General features: G+C 39.8%; 1 protein-coding gene across 6 annotated transcripts in view; it reads right to left on the bottom strand.

Moving 5' to 3' along the window:
* Window positions 1–376: 376 nt before the first annotated feature.
* LOC140943061 (voltage-gated delayed rectifier potassium channel KCNH5-like) overlaps window positions 377–16,000 on the bottom strand; it is a 42,896-nt gene continuing 27,272 nt past the window's right edge. For 5 of the 6 annotated variants that reach the window (XM_073392110.1, XM_073392108.1, XM_073392109.1 and 2 more), the window contains 8 exons: window positions 14,647–14,765; window positions 9,595–9,984; window positions 7,774–7,983; window positions 6,844–7,048; window positions 5,757–5,956; window positions 4,201–4,453; window positions 2,913–3,109; window positions 377–2,191 (listed from right to left, as the gene is read on the bottom strand). In XM_073392110.1, coding sequence (XP_073248211.1) covers window positions 1,505–2,191; window positions 2,913–3,109; window positions 4,201–4,453; window positions 5,757–5,956; window positions 6,844–7,048; window positions 7,774–7,983; window positions 9,595–9,984; window positions 14,647–14,765 — 2,261 coding nt within the window. In that variant the 3' untranslated portion in view covers window positions 377–1,504. Of the gene's footprint in view, window positions 2,192–2,912; window positions 3,110–4,200; window positions 4,454–5,756; window positions 5,957–6,843; window positions 7,049–7,773; window positions 7,984–9,594; window positions 9,985–12,906; window positions 13,287–14,646; window positions 14,766–16,000 lie in introns of those variants that run through there. The other variant, XM_073392112.1, reaches the window with a different exon arrangement.

Here is a 16,000-nt window from a genome sequence, read left to right as displayed (position 1 = left end):
AAACAAAAGACCTTTGCCGCATTTCACCCTAGTAAGCATGCTTAATAGATCATGAAACTGAAGTTTTCTGCTGACCAGCGGAGCTCCAGGCAATGACTCTAATAATTTTCAAATGTTGTTGTGCTTTCCGCAAGCTAAAGTCAAACTGTTTAAATTTGTTGGCAATAGAACGGGATTACTCATAGCTTGTTTAGCCTCAAAAGTGTGCATAAGAATTGATTTTGCTTTAAATTCGGACGACTGAAATATCCACTGAGAAATTGAAAACAGCTCTTGCTCGAACTTTTGGGAGGTTAAAGAAGGTCAGGATACCATAACCCATTGTACGAATTTATGGTAAACATTGTAAGGGTAAACATCATTTTAAATGCCCAAATTCAATCTTAAATTATTTAAAACTTTAAGTTTAAACTTCGGGTACATTCATCCCAACCTAACAAAGTGAGGTATGATTATCCTCTATCAGAAATGCCAATTTATTTATCAAAACAAAGTAAATTCGCCACCAAATTGGCAATTTCCTTTATTTTCAATTTTTAGTCACGTGGCATGTCACGTGACCATAATCGAACTTTCAGGCACAAGAAGACCTCAGAATTTACTTGTGATGTAGGTATAAAGAGCTCAATATTATTAGTGATTTCAAAAAAATTAGTCTGACATTATGCGACATCCTCCTGTTTTAGGGACTGTGATTCGTGAGTCTGGTGAAAAAGCCAAAAAAACTGAGGATTAGATTCCGCCTCACATTAATTTAGATCATCACGAAATATCTGTTTTGATATCAAAACAACAAATTTCGACCGAGCAGACCTGATTGTGCAGCTTTGCGCGGTGCCGGACTATATAACCTTTCACGGGACTGAATATATCCACACGTTCAACATGAACGCGTAACTCAGTATAGGTAGTTCCAGCGAAACTGAATTCGTGTCAATTTTGAGTCAGTACATTATAGCTGGGAAGCTAGGTTAGCACAAAACGTGTATTTGTCGCATAAATGCTCTCAGTACTGCATTTTAACTACCATTCGTTTTACTCCTCGTCTTGATCTTTCTAGTCTCATGCGCACGCGTAGCCGACTCTTGTCTTTTGTGTCGTCATGTAATACTTCCCAGCATTCCAGTGACAAAGGCGGGCTGCGTGAGAGTCTGTCTCGCCCGTTACTACTCATACAGACTATGGCCAAACGCTAGGAAACTACCCTCCTACCCTTCCCTGAGCCAACATTTTACCCTAAGTGAGAAGTAAGTTTTAATACTGGCTTCTGGGAGGGGTAGGTGGGGAGTTCCCGGAAACGTATAGTGATCCACTACTTTACTGCATTTCAATGTCCAGGCGTATTACCACGCCTCCTGTGGCTTCTGAGAGGTTTATCCAAACGCTCAAACACTCAGCTAAGGGGCTATTCGATTTTATTTCTGAGAGATGGAGATACTTGACACCAAACTACCGGCATGTTTACGTATACTACTTCTATTTCTCTGTGAAGTATGTTTCTTGCTTATTTTTTTCCCATCTTGAAGAGATTGAGTGTCTGAAGGAGTCTAGGATCGGAATCTTTAGTACTTTGGTTTGCAGTGTTGTTTAACAGGGTGGCCGCCTGGGTCGAGGTGCTTTCTTGTGGGTCCGTAGAACTTTCTGGCGCGAGCCACTCCGGTAGAGGCCCCTCTTCACTTTTTTGGCGTTTCATGGCCTCCTCAGGAGGGGTTGAATCGTTAAGATAGGATGTAGAAGACATCCGACCTTTATCCATGCTGTCATTACGAGAATCGTATCCCCGTGGGCTATGTAAGTGTCCCTGAGTTTTCAAAATCGAAAGAATTGTGGAAATTTGTTCCTCTAGCTGCGTCATTTTCATATTCATGACTTCGATTTCTCGACGAACTTCGCCTTTCATTTCGGATAAACTCGACAGCACGTCGGTACCCGATTCCGGAATTTCAGCACGAGTTCGGACTGGGTTTCCAGTGAAGCTTGTTGCTCTTCCTTTGGGGATAACCATCATGTCGATTTCCGCCTCGCTCGTGTTTCCGTCAAGTTCATTGTTGTCAAACTCGTAGGTTTGCGCTAATTCTTCGACCAAGCTCAGTTTTCGATTTCTCCGCGGTTTAAAACCGATGCTTGGTGGTCGATCTCTGTCCTCCTCGTTAGCAATTTCCAATTTCGGGGTGCGTTTTCGAATCTTAAGCTGAAATGAAAGCGGATACCACCACGTCAAACAGTATCGATAGTGCTCAGTTTACGTTTTGGTCGCCTGGTAAATTAGGGCGTGTTCTATTGACCGTATTTTGGAATAAGAATAGAAAGAAGGAACTCTAAAAATCATTCGTTTTGGCGTTGTTTGCTTGCAATAGCTAGAATTCTGTTCAAAATAAAATATCCCGATGTAGCGTTTAAGTGGCCCAAAAATCACGGTACAAGAGATTTACAACAGTACGCATTCTTATTCTGGAGGAATACGAACAATCGAAAGCACCCTAAATGAACAAGAATCAAGTAGATTGAGTTCGTTCTTAGGGAGTTAAATTTCAACTGCATTTCAAGCTTTCATTAAGTTTAAATCCATACCTTGGGTGCAAACAACATATGCTATATTTTACGATCAAACCTTATTTAGAACGCCGCCCCTTTCTACAGATTATTGACCACGTTCAAACCAAAAAAGGCCGTAAACGGCATCGTATCATGGCACGAACCAGAAATCTCTTCCAAATTGTTAATTGGTAATCCTTATGTTCTCTTTTAAGACAGGTGCGAACAAGAGATCATGATCAGATTTCCCCCGAAAAAAATCTTGAGAATTTCAGTGGCTGTAGGATTGACCTTGTAAATAAATTTGCCTTAATATTGAAATTTCATGATGTAGTACCTTTACTGGCGTATTTTAAACAAAGTAGAAGAACATTTACCTCGTCTCTCAAGTTATATGACAGGGTAAGATTTTTGGTAAACCTGTTGGCAAATTCAGGATAGAATTCTAGCACTTCGATCAGCGCGTCCCTTTGAATCCAGTGAAGATCGCAGTAGGTCAGTGCTATCACGTCCACCGCTGACTGGCCGACGGTAGGCTCATAGCATATGTTGTCTCCAAATACGTCATTCTCACCTGATGAGAAAAAGATAAGTTTTATGTGGTGATAGTGATTATTATCGTCACATCATTATCATCATAATTATTATCATTATCATCATCATCGTCAGCGACATCGTTGTCATCATCACTAGAATCATCATCATCATCATCATCATCATCACAATCACATTCACCAGCATCAGCTTCTTTGTCATCATCATCATTATCATCATCATCATCAGCAGCAGCAGCGGCAGCAGCATCAGCATTATTAATAAAAGCCATTGTCGTAATCAATAGCATCAGTGTCTTCGTCATCATCTTTGGCGTGCCATTCAAAATCATTGAATCGAAGAAAACTCCCGGAAATAGGGAACTTAAGTAACGACGACGGCGACGGCAACGAGAACGGCAAAAAGTAATAGGCTCATGTAGATTACCAAAACAACAAATTTGGACGTTTCGCCTTTTTTGTAGATTTCTTTGCAGTCACTGCACGACCACGACGTGAGATTATCTAATTTCACGTTTTGTGGAGGACGTAAACAAAAGACAACGACTTTCTTTTTCTTTCTCTGAATTTCGATATACCTTAAAATTCCGAAAATAAGCCGCTCCATGTATAAGCCCCTCCAAATATAAGCCCCCCCAAAATCGTAACCCAAAGTACCCGCCGTTAAATCGCCCCTCCGAATATAAGCCCCCCCCCCCCCCCCCCCGGGGAGCTTGTACTTGGAATTTGCCCTCGAATACAAAGTAAAAAAAAGCAAAAATGGTAAATTTCCTTCCCACAACAAGCTAGCCCAATCGATTTTGAAACGCAAATTTCCCTCCGTACATAAGCCCCTCAAAAAGTGCCTTTGAAAATATAAGCCCCGGGGTTTATTTGCGGAATTTTACGGCAGCGCTTTTGAATTCCACTTTGGACAAATTTGCCAACAGTTGACGAATTGAACGAGATAGAATAAGCGCGATGAAGTTTGAGGCAGCACGAATTCACTTTTGGAGTCGGACGTTTTTGTAGTAGTCGCCGTCGTAGTTGCTTAAGCTCCCTATCATCATCATCATTATTATTATTCATGAAAATGAAAAACACTTTTTGTGGCTACCGCTCACTTACTCACCAAGCAATCCAACCACTGCCTCTCCCTGTTTGACTTCAAGTGATCCACGTGCAATGAAGTACAACACATCCAAACTTTCTCCGTGATGAATGATTCGATCCCCAGGCGCCACGTGTGAGATCCAGAAGTTGCGCGCAATGGCGCGCTTTACTCCGGTATTCGCGTCTTTGAACGCGGGATTACTCTCAAGAATTACTCGGTTGAGATGCACGCATATGTCGGCCTGTAGATCTTTTGGGCAGTACCTTAAGACCTGCAATTAAACAAGCTTGCGGTTGTTAAAGGCAGAAGCTAAGTAACTGGTTTTTTTTCCTGTTTTGCTTTCTTATAAGGGCTGTGTGACAGCTGTCTAAGTTGTTTTTGTTAATAGTAAGAGCGATTTTCGTATGACCTTGAAAAATGGTTTCGGTATAAGTGTTCGTTACTTGTTTTGTCAGCCAATGGGTGAAAAGATTAAAACACGGACTCTTCGTTTTCCCCCCAAAGAAAACCCTAATATGGAGAAGGCATTGTTCGATTGGCCAATCGTGTTGCAGTATGACGTCAAAGCGAACTATTAATTGATTTCTAGAAAGTTCTACGGGCAAGTTGTTTTAGCCGAGCGTTCGCTCAACCAACCAAAGGCCCCGCGCATTTGTATTCGTTCAACAAACCAACCAAATCGCTCTCTATTTCCGTTCGTTTGTTGTTCCTGTTTTGTTCGCGCGTTTTCATTTCAAGGTCACACGAAAATCACTCTATAGCCGATAACGCTTCTTTAATTATGCGGTATGGATCTAAACGATAACGAAGAAATACACCATTTCCACGATGATAACATTTGACTACAACTACCAGAATTCATTTCCTTTTTGGTTTTCTTATTCAAATTTGTCAATCCCGCTGACGTCATCGTGCAACTGTCTTAAAACCAATTGTTTTTGGAGGTTGTCGTTGTCGTGGTTGCTAGTAGTATGTAGTATTTGTTGTAGTATTTTACGAAAACGTGCAGTTCAAGAGTGAAGGAACGAATCATTCCAATTAAGTTAGAAATGTCTAAAATGGACTGATATCTGTATGCTTTAAAACTTTGTTTCATTAAGTTTAGAGCTGCCATAGATACGTTTTAAGTTTTAGGGCAACTCTGGCCGTCTCGAAAGTTCTAGCTATCCCGAAGGGTCTCGATCATGAGGAAACTGCGAGGACACGGAGCAACCCCTCTCAGTTTTATTAAAAAATTCGAAAATTTAGGGAACATTTCTCTTTCTACCGAAATTTTCATGTAACCTTTTTAACAATAATCGCCAAATCCAGGAAAAAAAATGTCAAAAATCCACTTCCAAAAATCATGGGAGAGTTAATAATAAACTCCGAATATCTTTATAGATAAATAAAACGGTTATCGGGGAATTTTTAGCCTTTCTTTTGCTATAGAAATTTCTAGGTAATATTTGCTCCTTCTAACAATTGTTGGGTGCGTCCCCTGACAATTTAGACAATTGAACTGGTGTAAAATCATGAAATAATTTAATATCCTGGGCATCAATCCTTCCAACGAAAATAAGATGTCTACATACCTCATCTGTGTCAATGCCTTTGTTCATTGCCCACGTAGACATAAAGAAATCGATGGTTCTCGTTGCAAGATCAGTTGGTAGCTTGTAGAGCTTGCTGAATTGTTTCATGTTGTCAATTATCGAGTGGTATTTGGCAGTATTTTTCTGAGCTTGCTGAAGTATGGCAGAAACTTGACCAAAGATCAAGGAAAAAAGGATTGCTGAGGATCAAACACAACATCTCATCAGTTGCCACAATCTTTTTTTCTAAAGAAAATTTTCGTCTTGTTCAATGTTTTAGTTTTCGAACACACTTTTCGTCTAAGCCCTGAACTGTTTCGATTAGTTGTGCGTCTCATGTTAAAGTTACTAGCAAAGAATTATCTAGTTTGTAAATTTTAAGCTAGAGGCTTCTCCATTGCACGTCTTATGTTTGCATCGTTTTGTTTCGATTAATTATGTACTGACTTTTTAAAAGCATTTTTTAAATACATTGAGGCATATTTTGTTTACTATTTTACGGTCAAATGAGTCCAAGTGTGGGCTGAATGAAAAGGTTCTTCGACAGCCAGGCTGTGTTGTCTTCACATGGCTGCACGAGAGGCTGAATAAGACAATGAATTTGTAGAGCTAAATAGGTGGCGTAAAGAGATTGTATAAATTTACAATGCGAAAGGTACTGGCCATGCTGCGGACCTGAGTTGTGTCATCATTGCTTTCAGGTGGTTTATTATGCCTTCTCACCTATACCCCCCCACCCCCTCCCCCGGTCAGATAAAAGGGAGCTAAAGATTCGACGGCGGCGACGGAAACGACAACGTCAAAGAAGTAATAGCCTTTACAGTAAATTAGCTAAAAACAACTACACCTGTATCACTGAACGACTACGAGGTGAAAATGCCTAATTTCAAGTTTTATGTAGGACGTGAACAAGAAACCACGAAATTTTCTTTCTCTCTCTGAACTTGGATATGGTTCGTCCAGGAGAAGGTGCCTAAATGTAACAAATGAAGATTGACAGAGCGTGGAATCAATTTTTAACGACGATTTCGCCGCCATCGCAGTCCTCGGTTCTTAAGGCCCCAAAGAATGAGATGACCTCACTCACCTCCCAACAGCATGGTAACACAGCCAAACAGCTTTTCAGCTGTAGTGTTAGGAGCAATGTTACCAAAGCCAATAGTCGTGAGACTGGTAAGCGTGTAGTACAGAGCTGACACATATCTGGCGGCCAGCGTGGGCCCGCTCTCACTGTCAATCTCGTTTGTACCGTTCTTGAACCGATAAGGTGGCCCCACAGTGGTTCCCAGCACCTTCAAAAAGTAACAGAGGTGTCAGGCTTTATCTAATCATGATTCTTTTTTCTGGTGTTCCTTAAAGAAACGCACCCGGTTAAAAGATTTTCGGTGCAAAAATTGAAATTGTTAACTGCTTGCTCGTTGTCTGCACCCGCAAATAAAGATAAAAAATTGTTTCCGAGAGCTCATTTGGAGGGACGCCACTAAAACTGCTTTGAGACCTTTGAGTAATAAACAGATCTGAATCTGATTCGCTCAATTCCAAGCTGTTTCTGGCAATCACTACAAACAACTAATTCGAAATGCGACTTTGAAAAAAAAGTAACATATATGTAAAAGGCCATTTCCGAGTTCCCCCGGGCCTCTGTTTTAAAACGAGGGTAGGTACTCAGCCTTTGAAATGGAAATCATTTTTCATTCTAAAGCAAATAAAACTCATTTTCACAAGAAAGGTTGTGCACCTAGCCTCATTTTGAAAGTGAGGGTTTTTGGAACTCGGAAGTGGCCTATTAAAAAGCCGAGAACCTTGTTAATGCCACCAGTGCCAGCATGGAATGTTGAAAAACAAAAGAAAAGTTAACAGTAAAGGCATTTCCTTCATGCAGTGTATTTTTGCATCCCTTTAGGAATCCTCGCCAATGTAAAAATAAACCGTTTATCGGTCTTCCAGAGAATAAATCACATACATAACCCTCGCATAAATGCACCCAAACTGTAAGCATAAAATGTAACTTATTTACCCAAAGCCAGCCGTGTGTCTCGTAATTATCATACGTTGTGGCGATCATGTAAAAAATACAGGCCATCCAATGTGCAACAAGACAGAAGGACAACATGAGCAGGAAGAACGTCGATGCACCGTATTCCAAATACTTATCAATTTTCCTCGCTACACGGCCAAGCCTCAAAAGACGAAATACTTTAAGAAAGCCGAGTAAATTCGTAAAACCCTGAAAAAGGAAAAAGAAAAAATGCAAAACCGCTGGATCAAAATTTGGAAATGGCCAACATGATATAGGAACGTTTAGCCTCGCCCATCACACAGCAAATCCTTGCGCATTCGAAGTTGTCAAAAAAAAAAAAGACAAAAGGAAAAACTGCCTTGGATGGGCCGGACTATCGAACCGGGGAACTAAAATGTAGTGAGTGATCTGCATCTCATTGAGTACTTGCTACCCTGATTAACGTTTACACAACTCATTATTCCCCTCGGCTGTCAGGCAATTGATTCAGGTTGATGGCTTATCTCTCCTCTTTTTTTCTTGATATGTTTTTTTCTGGTAGTTTTAGCGGAACAGACAAAGCTATGTCATCATATGTTAACCTAAATCTGACCAAATGTTCTTGCTGCTGTTTGTTTGTCTGCATTTTGATTTATTTTAGGGCTGATTCAAAGCGTTACCATTCCTAAGTATCAACTTTTTTCAGCCTCAAAGAGTCGATTAAGAGTCGATATCTCCCTGCGGATTCTTGGGGAGCCTAGATCTAGTTAAGCCCACTCCGAGGCCCTTTTCAGCCAAAAGGATCAAAACAGCCCTGAAAAATTCACTAACCTTGAAGTTAATGCTATGGAAGTAGGAGTCAATTACCCAGAGCATCCATATGTGCGATAACGTTGAGTCAACCCTTTCCCGTTTTGATTTATTTTTGAACTATTATTTCCCGAGAAAAACTGTTTCCGCGAACGTCCACACAGAAACACAAAAAGAAAAAAACTGGCGACCGGGGAAGAAAGCCTTTTCTTTGTTTTTTTTCACCGTTTTCCTTTAAAAATTTGCAACTGTTCCTTCCCTAACATATTATGGAAGCTGGTATCTAGTTAATGTGGAGTTAATCGGCTTCTGACATAGGTCATATTTGAAGCTAATAAGGCAGTGGATTATTCTCCCCGAAAGGGCCGTCAACACAGCTGGTTAGAACGCCTTAAAACCAGAAAAGTTGCCGAGATATAGCTCTGCAAAATCACCTACATGATGGTGGGCAAGTTCGTGCCCACACCTTACAAACGTCTGTAAAATTACGCGACTTTGTGCAGAGCAATATATGAATCGCTCGCCTTTGATGCATTACTTTTAAACTCAGTAAGTTCACTAACTTCAAGGCGCTCTTTCCAGCGGTGACGATGGATATCGGCTTACTGGTCTTTATCAAAATGACCCATGGAAGGTTCTATTCAGTAGTGCAATGAATCAGCGATGAACCAGCCAGCCAGCGTTTTCCGTTGCTGCCCCCCGACTATGGAACAAGCTCCCCTTTGAAATTCGAGCTTGTTCTGATGTTAATCTTTTTAAATCTAGGTTGAAAACGTTTCTTTTTAAAAAGGTAAATGACATTTAGTTTCATCGTATTTGTTTTTGTTTTCTTTCCTTTTTAAGATGTGTATGCTATAAATTTCCCAATATGTACAGTAGTGTTATATGTAAGCTTGTGATGAATGATATTCTTATGTCCTTTTTTACATTGTAAAGCGCTTAGAACAGCGATGTATAAGCGCTATATAAATTCCATTATTATTATTATTATTATTATTATTATCATCAAAGCCGAGGACAGGAACTCACCGCATCTGAACCTCTGCTTATAAAATACAGGATTCCAAAAGGTAACGACGACACCAGATCCAGGAAGAACCAAGTACGTAGGTAATTCCATCGAATCATCTTTAAGTTGTCAATCACCTCGCCATCTTTACCCACGTATGTGGTGTGAAAGTTGAGTCCGATGTCAGCAAGAAACAGCCAGTCTACAATCAAATCCAAGACGGCTAATCCCAGGTTCTCAAAGTCGAAACAAACGATAAAAGGCACGGAGACTGTGGTGTATAAGGTTAAAAATAAAATGATCCAGTCCCAAGTTGTTTTAAATGTTGTATAATGAAGAATAACCCTGGGAGGAGTATGAGGGACGTCCAGCTTGTAATCAGGTAATAACTCGTCATTCAAGGACATCAGCTAAAACAACAACAACAAAACTTTATAAAAAACCACATAATAAAACAGAAGTACTGCCCGCAGCTAACAAGGCTATTCAAGGAGGGACGGTGCAAGCAAAAAAAGAAATTAAGTAAGAAAAGCTTACAGTTTACAAATACAGTCAAGGTAGGTCAAGCGTACCCCCCCCCCGCGCCACCCCAAGATTCTATTAATGAATTGATTATTTGAAAAATGAATCCCTTAGTCGTGCCAAATTCAAATCGACATTTTTTGCATGCGTAATGAGCAATGAATATTTTATTTTACGAGAATGTCTCTGTATTTGGTCAGATTGAAAATCTTTGAATGGACAAAATGCCTTCGAAGACTTCTTCATCAATTCATCAAAACTGCCCCCCGTGAATTCACGGCTCATTACGCATGTAAGAATGCAAAGATGAATCTGAAATCTACGACTACCAACGGGATTCAACTTTGAATAATAACTTCATTCATGGAATCATGGGGCGGGGGGGGGGGGGGGGGGGAGGGGTACGGTGGTAAGCTTGTCCTGGCTTGACTGTAAAAATATGTTTGAGGACTAAATAACACGACAGAAAAGAAGGAATTAAACAAATAACAAACTGTAAAAGTAGAAACTAGTACGCAAACAATTTCTTTTTTTGACATTTGTGGTTGATTTTACCTTTTTAATTAAAGTGGGTGTATAAATAGACCTTTTTCGTAATGGTGGCCTATGAATACATTCTTTTATATGTATGATAATTGGCCTTTCTGACCTCGTTAGCAGGTGCAAAGCAAAAAAGAATTCTTACTTTTCGAACGAGAACAGAAAGGTCTTCTCTAGGGCATCTCATTTCACAGCTTAGCCCCAAAGCGAGAAAAAGACAGTTTATATAATTTTAGATCGCATACTTGTTTTTTGAAATAGATTCAGAATGCTTGAAGGTACATTATTGTTATGGTCATTATGCATGAGATTAGACATAGTCTGATAATATCGAAAGTTCAAGGGTAAAACGTTGGCGTAAATATAGAGAGGTATTGCATGATCACGTAATAAATCGTTTAAACACTTATAACCAAAACTAATAAAAAAAAGTAAAGCAAAATAAAATGCAATGAGTGTCAATGTATTAAGCACAAAAGTACTAATTGAGGACATGATTTTTACGTCTCCTCAGGTTACTGGAGATGGGACCGCCAGCTCATGTGCTCATCCGAGCCACGCAAAAAATCTGGCTGTTTGCAGGGCAAAGTATACAGCACCTTTATTCTCTGTTATTTTAAGACCCTTAGTATTGGCCTTGGGAATCGAACCCGAAACTTTCCGGTCTTTTTTTTCTCAAAATCAGTAAAGAAATCGGTAAAGCGTGGCGTAAGACTCTTTCACGCGCGAACCTCGCGAGCCTCGAACGCCCTACGGACGTGTGAGGCGATAGGCTGTTTTCAGCCACGTTCCAGACATTTTGTTTGACAGCTCACGCGTGTTTGAATACGCAAAAATACGGACTGTTTTGCAGTCTATCAAGCGCGCTACCGACTAAGCTAATCCCGCCGCGGTGAAAAAACTTTCAAAATAGATTTTTAATAAAAGTTTTTTTGAGTTCGAGTCTGGCACAGAAGGATGGAAACAAATGATGAGCAATTGCAACATAAGACGGTCTCTTAGCTCTGTACGTACTACATTTGATTGCTGCTAACACGATTCAAAATCAGACTTTTTTTACGAAGAAAGAGTACATAAAGAGCGATATTTTTGTAAAGTGCAACACTGATCAAGAGATGAGCTTAGGGTGAGCTTCGAGTCAGACGAATGGTTTGAGTTACCGGGAGTCAACTGCATAAAGTAACTTATACTACGAGCGCCTTGATTGGTCAAAATTTATTCCTCCATTGCACCAGCAAAAACGTCCTTGCCTAGTAGAGTTTACGACAAAGCGACTGGCCAAATTCTCTGTTGGTTAAGAGCAGAGTGATTAAACCAATCGGCTGAAATTAGGTGAAAAGTAAAGGTGCAATAAGAGCCAACAAGGCTACCTTATAAGGCTCAGTCACATGATCAGAGCATCCCAGTTTCTGTAGTATGAATCACCTTGGAGTATTGCTACTCCCGTCTAGACGAAAGCTCCATTTTCGCCGCTATTTTGGGCCGGTTTTTTATCGACACTAAAGGCCAGGTACGAAGATGTCCAAACCAACACGAACGCTCAACTCTTACACATTCTTCCATACATTCTAATAATACCCTCAGATAAGAAGAATTTGCGATCATTTCCTTTATTCCGCTGATCCTTAGTATGTTTTTGTAAAAATCAAATGCTGGTCATTCTTGATCATTTCCGTAGCCAGTTTTTCAACAGTTTCGAGACCGTCAACCAAATGCAAGGTATTGTTAAGAATTTGTCTTACCAGGAGCTATCGAACTCAAATTACTGAAATTTCGGTGCTACTTTTGAAAGTATTTATTGCAACGTGTTACAATTCACTCAAGCAAAACTCGATTATTTTTGCAAAAACACCTGCCTCGAATATAACACTTGCCGAACGTGACACTCCAGAAACCACTTTCCGTCCATGAAAAACATGCCTAATGCAAAGATTTGACTTCAACGCTCAAAATTTTCCAATTAACGATCGCGTCCAATTTCATCAGTAATTTTGCCTGGTATCTGTAAAATTTAATGCCACAAATTTCTTTTTTTGAATCCATAAAATAAATCAATACAAGATATTTTCGATGTTGAGCTGTTTCAATCTGCCAAGTATACGCTTGAAAAATGTGCAACAGTAGTCTCCAAAGACTCAAAAATGGGAAAATCGGGAGAAATTTGTGGCTTCTATATCCTACCAAAAAATTATTTTCATTATAGTAACCCGTTTATTCTGAAAATGATTTATCTTACAGTAAAACTATAAAAAAAAAGGCGAAATACTTACAGATTGATTGTTTTGCGGACGGGAAAATGCCAGGTTGTCAAAAGGGTTTTCAGGCTTTGGCAAAACAGACATTTTAGGATTTTGTTAGTTTGTGTAGCAGACTAAAGGAAGATTTAAAGCCAATGCTATCGTTGTCTGAATCATCTGAGCTGTTCCTCCTTTACAAACAGGATATAAATATCTAGACGCATTACCCAAGATTGCGGTGTTGACTTTGATGTAATTGTCTCGTTTGAATTTATTTGAAACTTGTTTTCGTTTGCAATTATCAAAAGTCGCCTACTTTGAAATTCAAAACTATATCGAGTGATTAAGAAAAGCATTGTGTAAATAGGCGAACCTTTTAAATTGGGATACTCGCAATGTCACAATGTCAAATCGTTCTCTGAAGTCATATAAATCGGGCAAGGGTTCCGAAAAACGCAATTCAATGAAAACATGCAGCAGTACAATTTTGTCATGATCACAAAACGAACGCGAGCAGACTCTTCAAATAATACACAAAGTTTTAATTGTAAAAAGCAGAAATGTCGAGAGATTGTATATCCCAATAATGCATTTAAAGCAGGTGTTTTTGTTTTATGTGCAAACTGTGTCATTCTTTTAAAATTTTAATAGCACTAAGGTAAGTAATAATGCCAGGGGGAATGACAACGTTCAGCTAAAAGAAAAAACAGAGTAGTACAGCCGGCGATCAAATTTCGTCAATTTTATGATCCATACCAATTTGTTTTTTGTAACATCTTTATATCTTTGCGGACCGTTTGTGCATTTTTAAAAAAGACAAGTTATCACTATATCCGAATTTTTATGTCAAGTTTGTCTTAAATTAAGAATCCGGTATATATGACGCAATGCAGGAAGATATACGCTCGCACGTGAAGGCCAAAAAGTTTAGAACGTGATTTCCTGCAGTTCATGCCATTTGAAGCAGATGACCCGTCCAAAAAACTAACCGAAATTTTTCTTTCAAACGTGTGTTATCCAACAAACCAGCCACAAAAACATACGGAAAAGGCAAGTGGAAGTAATCGCAATATCCCTACTTTCTGTGATCTTTCTGGCCCTATCGTGTTTGGTGAACGAAAGTAAAACAATCCATATGCCACCTTCCTTGCCTGTCAGTAAATAACACTGTTCTTCACTTGAAAGTAATTAAACGATACTCGAAAACTTTAAACACCCCTGATCTGATTTTGTCAATATTGCTAACTGAATTATTGTTTTTACAACATAAATTACATCAACTCTTCTATAGACCGACACGAACCTTTTTTTTGGACCAACCCTATCCCAAACTAAAATACACTGGTTGAAAGCCGGAACATTCACTACAAAACAAAATTAATCCATACACCGTATTTTCCCAAATTCCTGGAAACGAGGTTGGCATTTTCTCGAACAACCACCCAGCTACGCGCTCGGTCATTGTTTTTTAAGAGGGCCTCAGATTTCAGGCATTATCATATATTTAAGAGCCCTCTTATCTTAGGAACGTTTCCACGCAAGTGCTCAAAGAAACTCATTTGAGGGAAAATAAAAAGCCGATCAAATTTCTTCCTCAGTTCGTCGGTCATTTGATCATCGCAACCAGGTCAAACAAACAAAGGAAGAAGTATTGCAGCCAATCACGGAGAAGAGCCTACGCATTTTTTATGAATCATTTACGTTAGTACTGTTAGAACTAATGTTTTCATTAAAAAAGGACTTTAGTTTCAGTAAGATCTGTTTAATACTCACATTGGTGATTTGTTGCGCGTTCTTCTGTGTCGACGTTTTATGTTTAAATGCTACAAGAACTGACTTGTGGCGAGTTAGAGTTTTGTTCAGTCGTGCCCAGCCCTTGGGTCCTCCAGTATCTGTAACAGTAGCATGACACATCAGATGAGACCAGCTTGAGGGTGATTATCTTGAGGATAACGCTTATAAGCTCTAGTGCCCTATTTCCTCTCTTATAGACAAAAACGTATTGAAGGGGCAATTTACAAGGGGGGGGGGAGGGGAGGGAGATCCTAGCACCAGGAAGATTCTAGAAGGCGGAACAACTTTATGTTGGCTTTACACGCAGAAATTTTTGTCCGTGTAATGCCCAAGTAGAGAAAGAATTAAAGATGGCAAGCGAAAAAAAAAAGCAATTTGAGCCCTTCTCCTCTTTTTACTGGGTTAGTTATCACTATAATCAGTTCGTGGTTACGCCAAACGAAATGGTCGGCCAATATTGCCGTGATTAGCCACTGAACGACCCACCGCCATTTTTGTCTGGTTTGTCCCTAGTACTACGATCTTCCTAGCAAAGGCAGTTTACATGGTGCTAAGATCTTCCTACCTCTCAGCTAGGACAATCCTCGCGCTAGGGAGTACAACCCCTTGCACGTAAACTGAATACAGAAAACATAAGGCGCTAGGATGACTCGCCTTCTAGGATCGTCCTCCCTTCACGTAAACAGCATCTAAATATACACATATCGCTCATCTCGAAAGGAGCATGCGCAGTAGTGAGACACAAAGTAAAGTGTAGTTATTAACCCTAAGTGTTAGGCCTTCCTTAGGGGTGAGGGGAGAGGAGATGTTCAAGGACGAAGGGGGAGGGGGAAAGAGAGAAAGTCAGGAAGGTGTTTCTCTCCTTTCGCTGTTTCCTCTTTTCTCTGTTATCTTGCCTTATACTATACTACTACGCCTGATACTAGCGTTACAAAGATTTTAGCTCTTTGCACTTTGCATGTCTCCCTCCACCTAGAGAGGTTCCGTAGAAAAAGGTATTTGCTGAGCAAACTTCCGGACAATGGTTTGCCTAGTTGTCTTAGAAGCTGCAAATGAGAAATCACTGACTAATATCCCAAAAAAAAAATAAAAGCTAAGTAAACGTCAGTTGGCAGACTTTTTGCCATAATTTTGTTCGAGTGAATGGGACTACAGTAAATTAATTTCGGAGATCAAACGATCTGAAATCTTGCTCACCTCAACTAAAGGTGAATTGTTTATTGCTTTGTATTAGCAACTCGAGTGGCGACACAACACTTACATCACCTACAGTTTACAGGAGTGGGGGAGGAAATACCGGTTTTTTCCTTGGAAGAGAATCAAGTCGGATTGA

The sequence above is a fragment of the Porites lutea genome, chromosome 7 (assembly GCF_958299795.1).
Source record: "Porites lutea chromosome 7, jaPorLute2.1, whole genome shotgun sequence".
Taxonomy (NCBI): domain Eukaryota; kingdom Metazoa; phylum Cnidaria; class Anthozoa; order Scleractinia; family Poritidae; genus Porites; species Porites lutea.
Note: the sequence above shows the minus strand (reverse complement) of the source record. Positions and strands in the feature narration are given on the sequence as shown.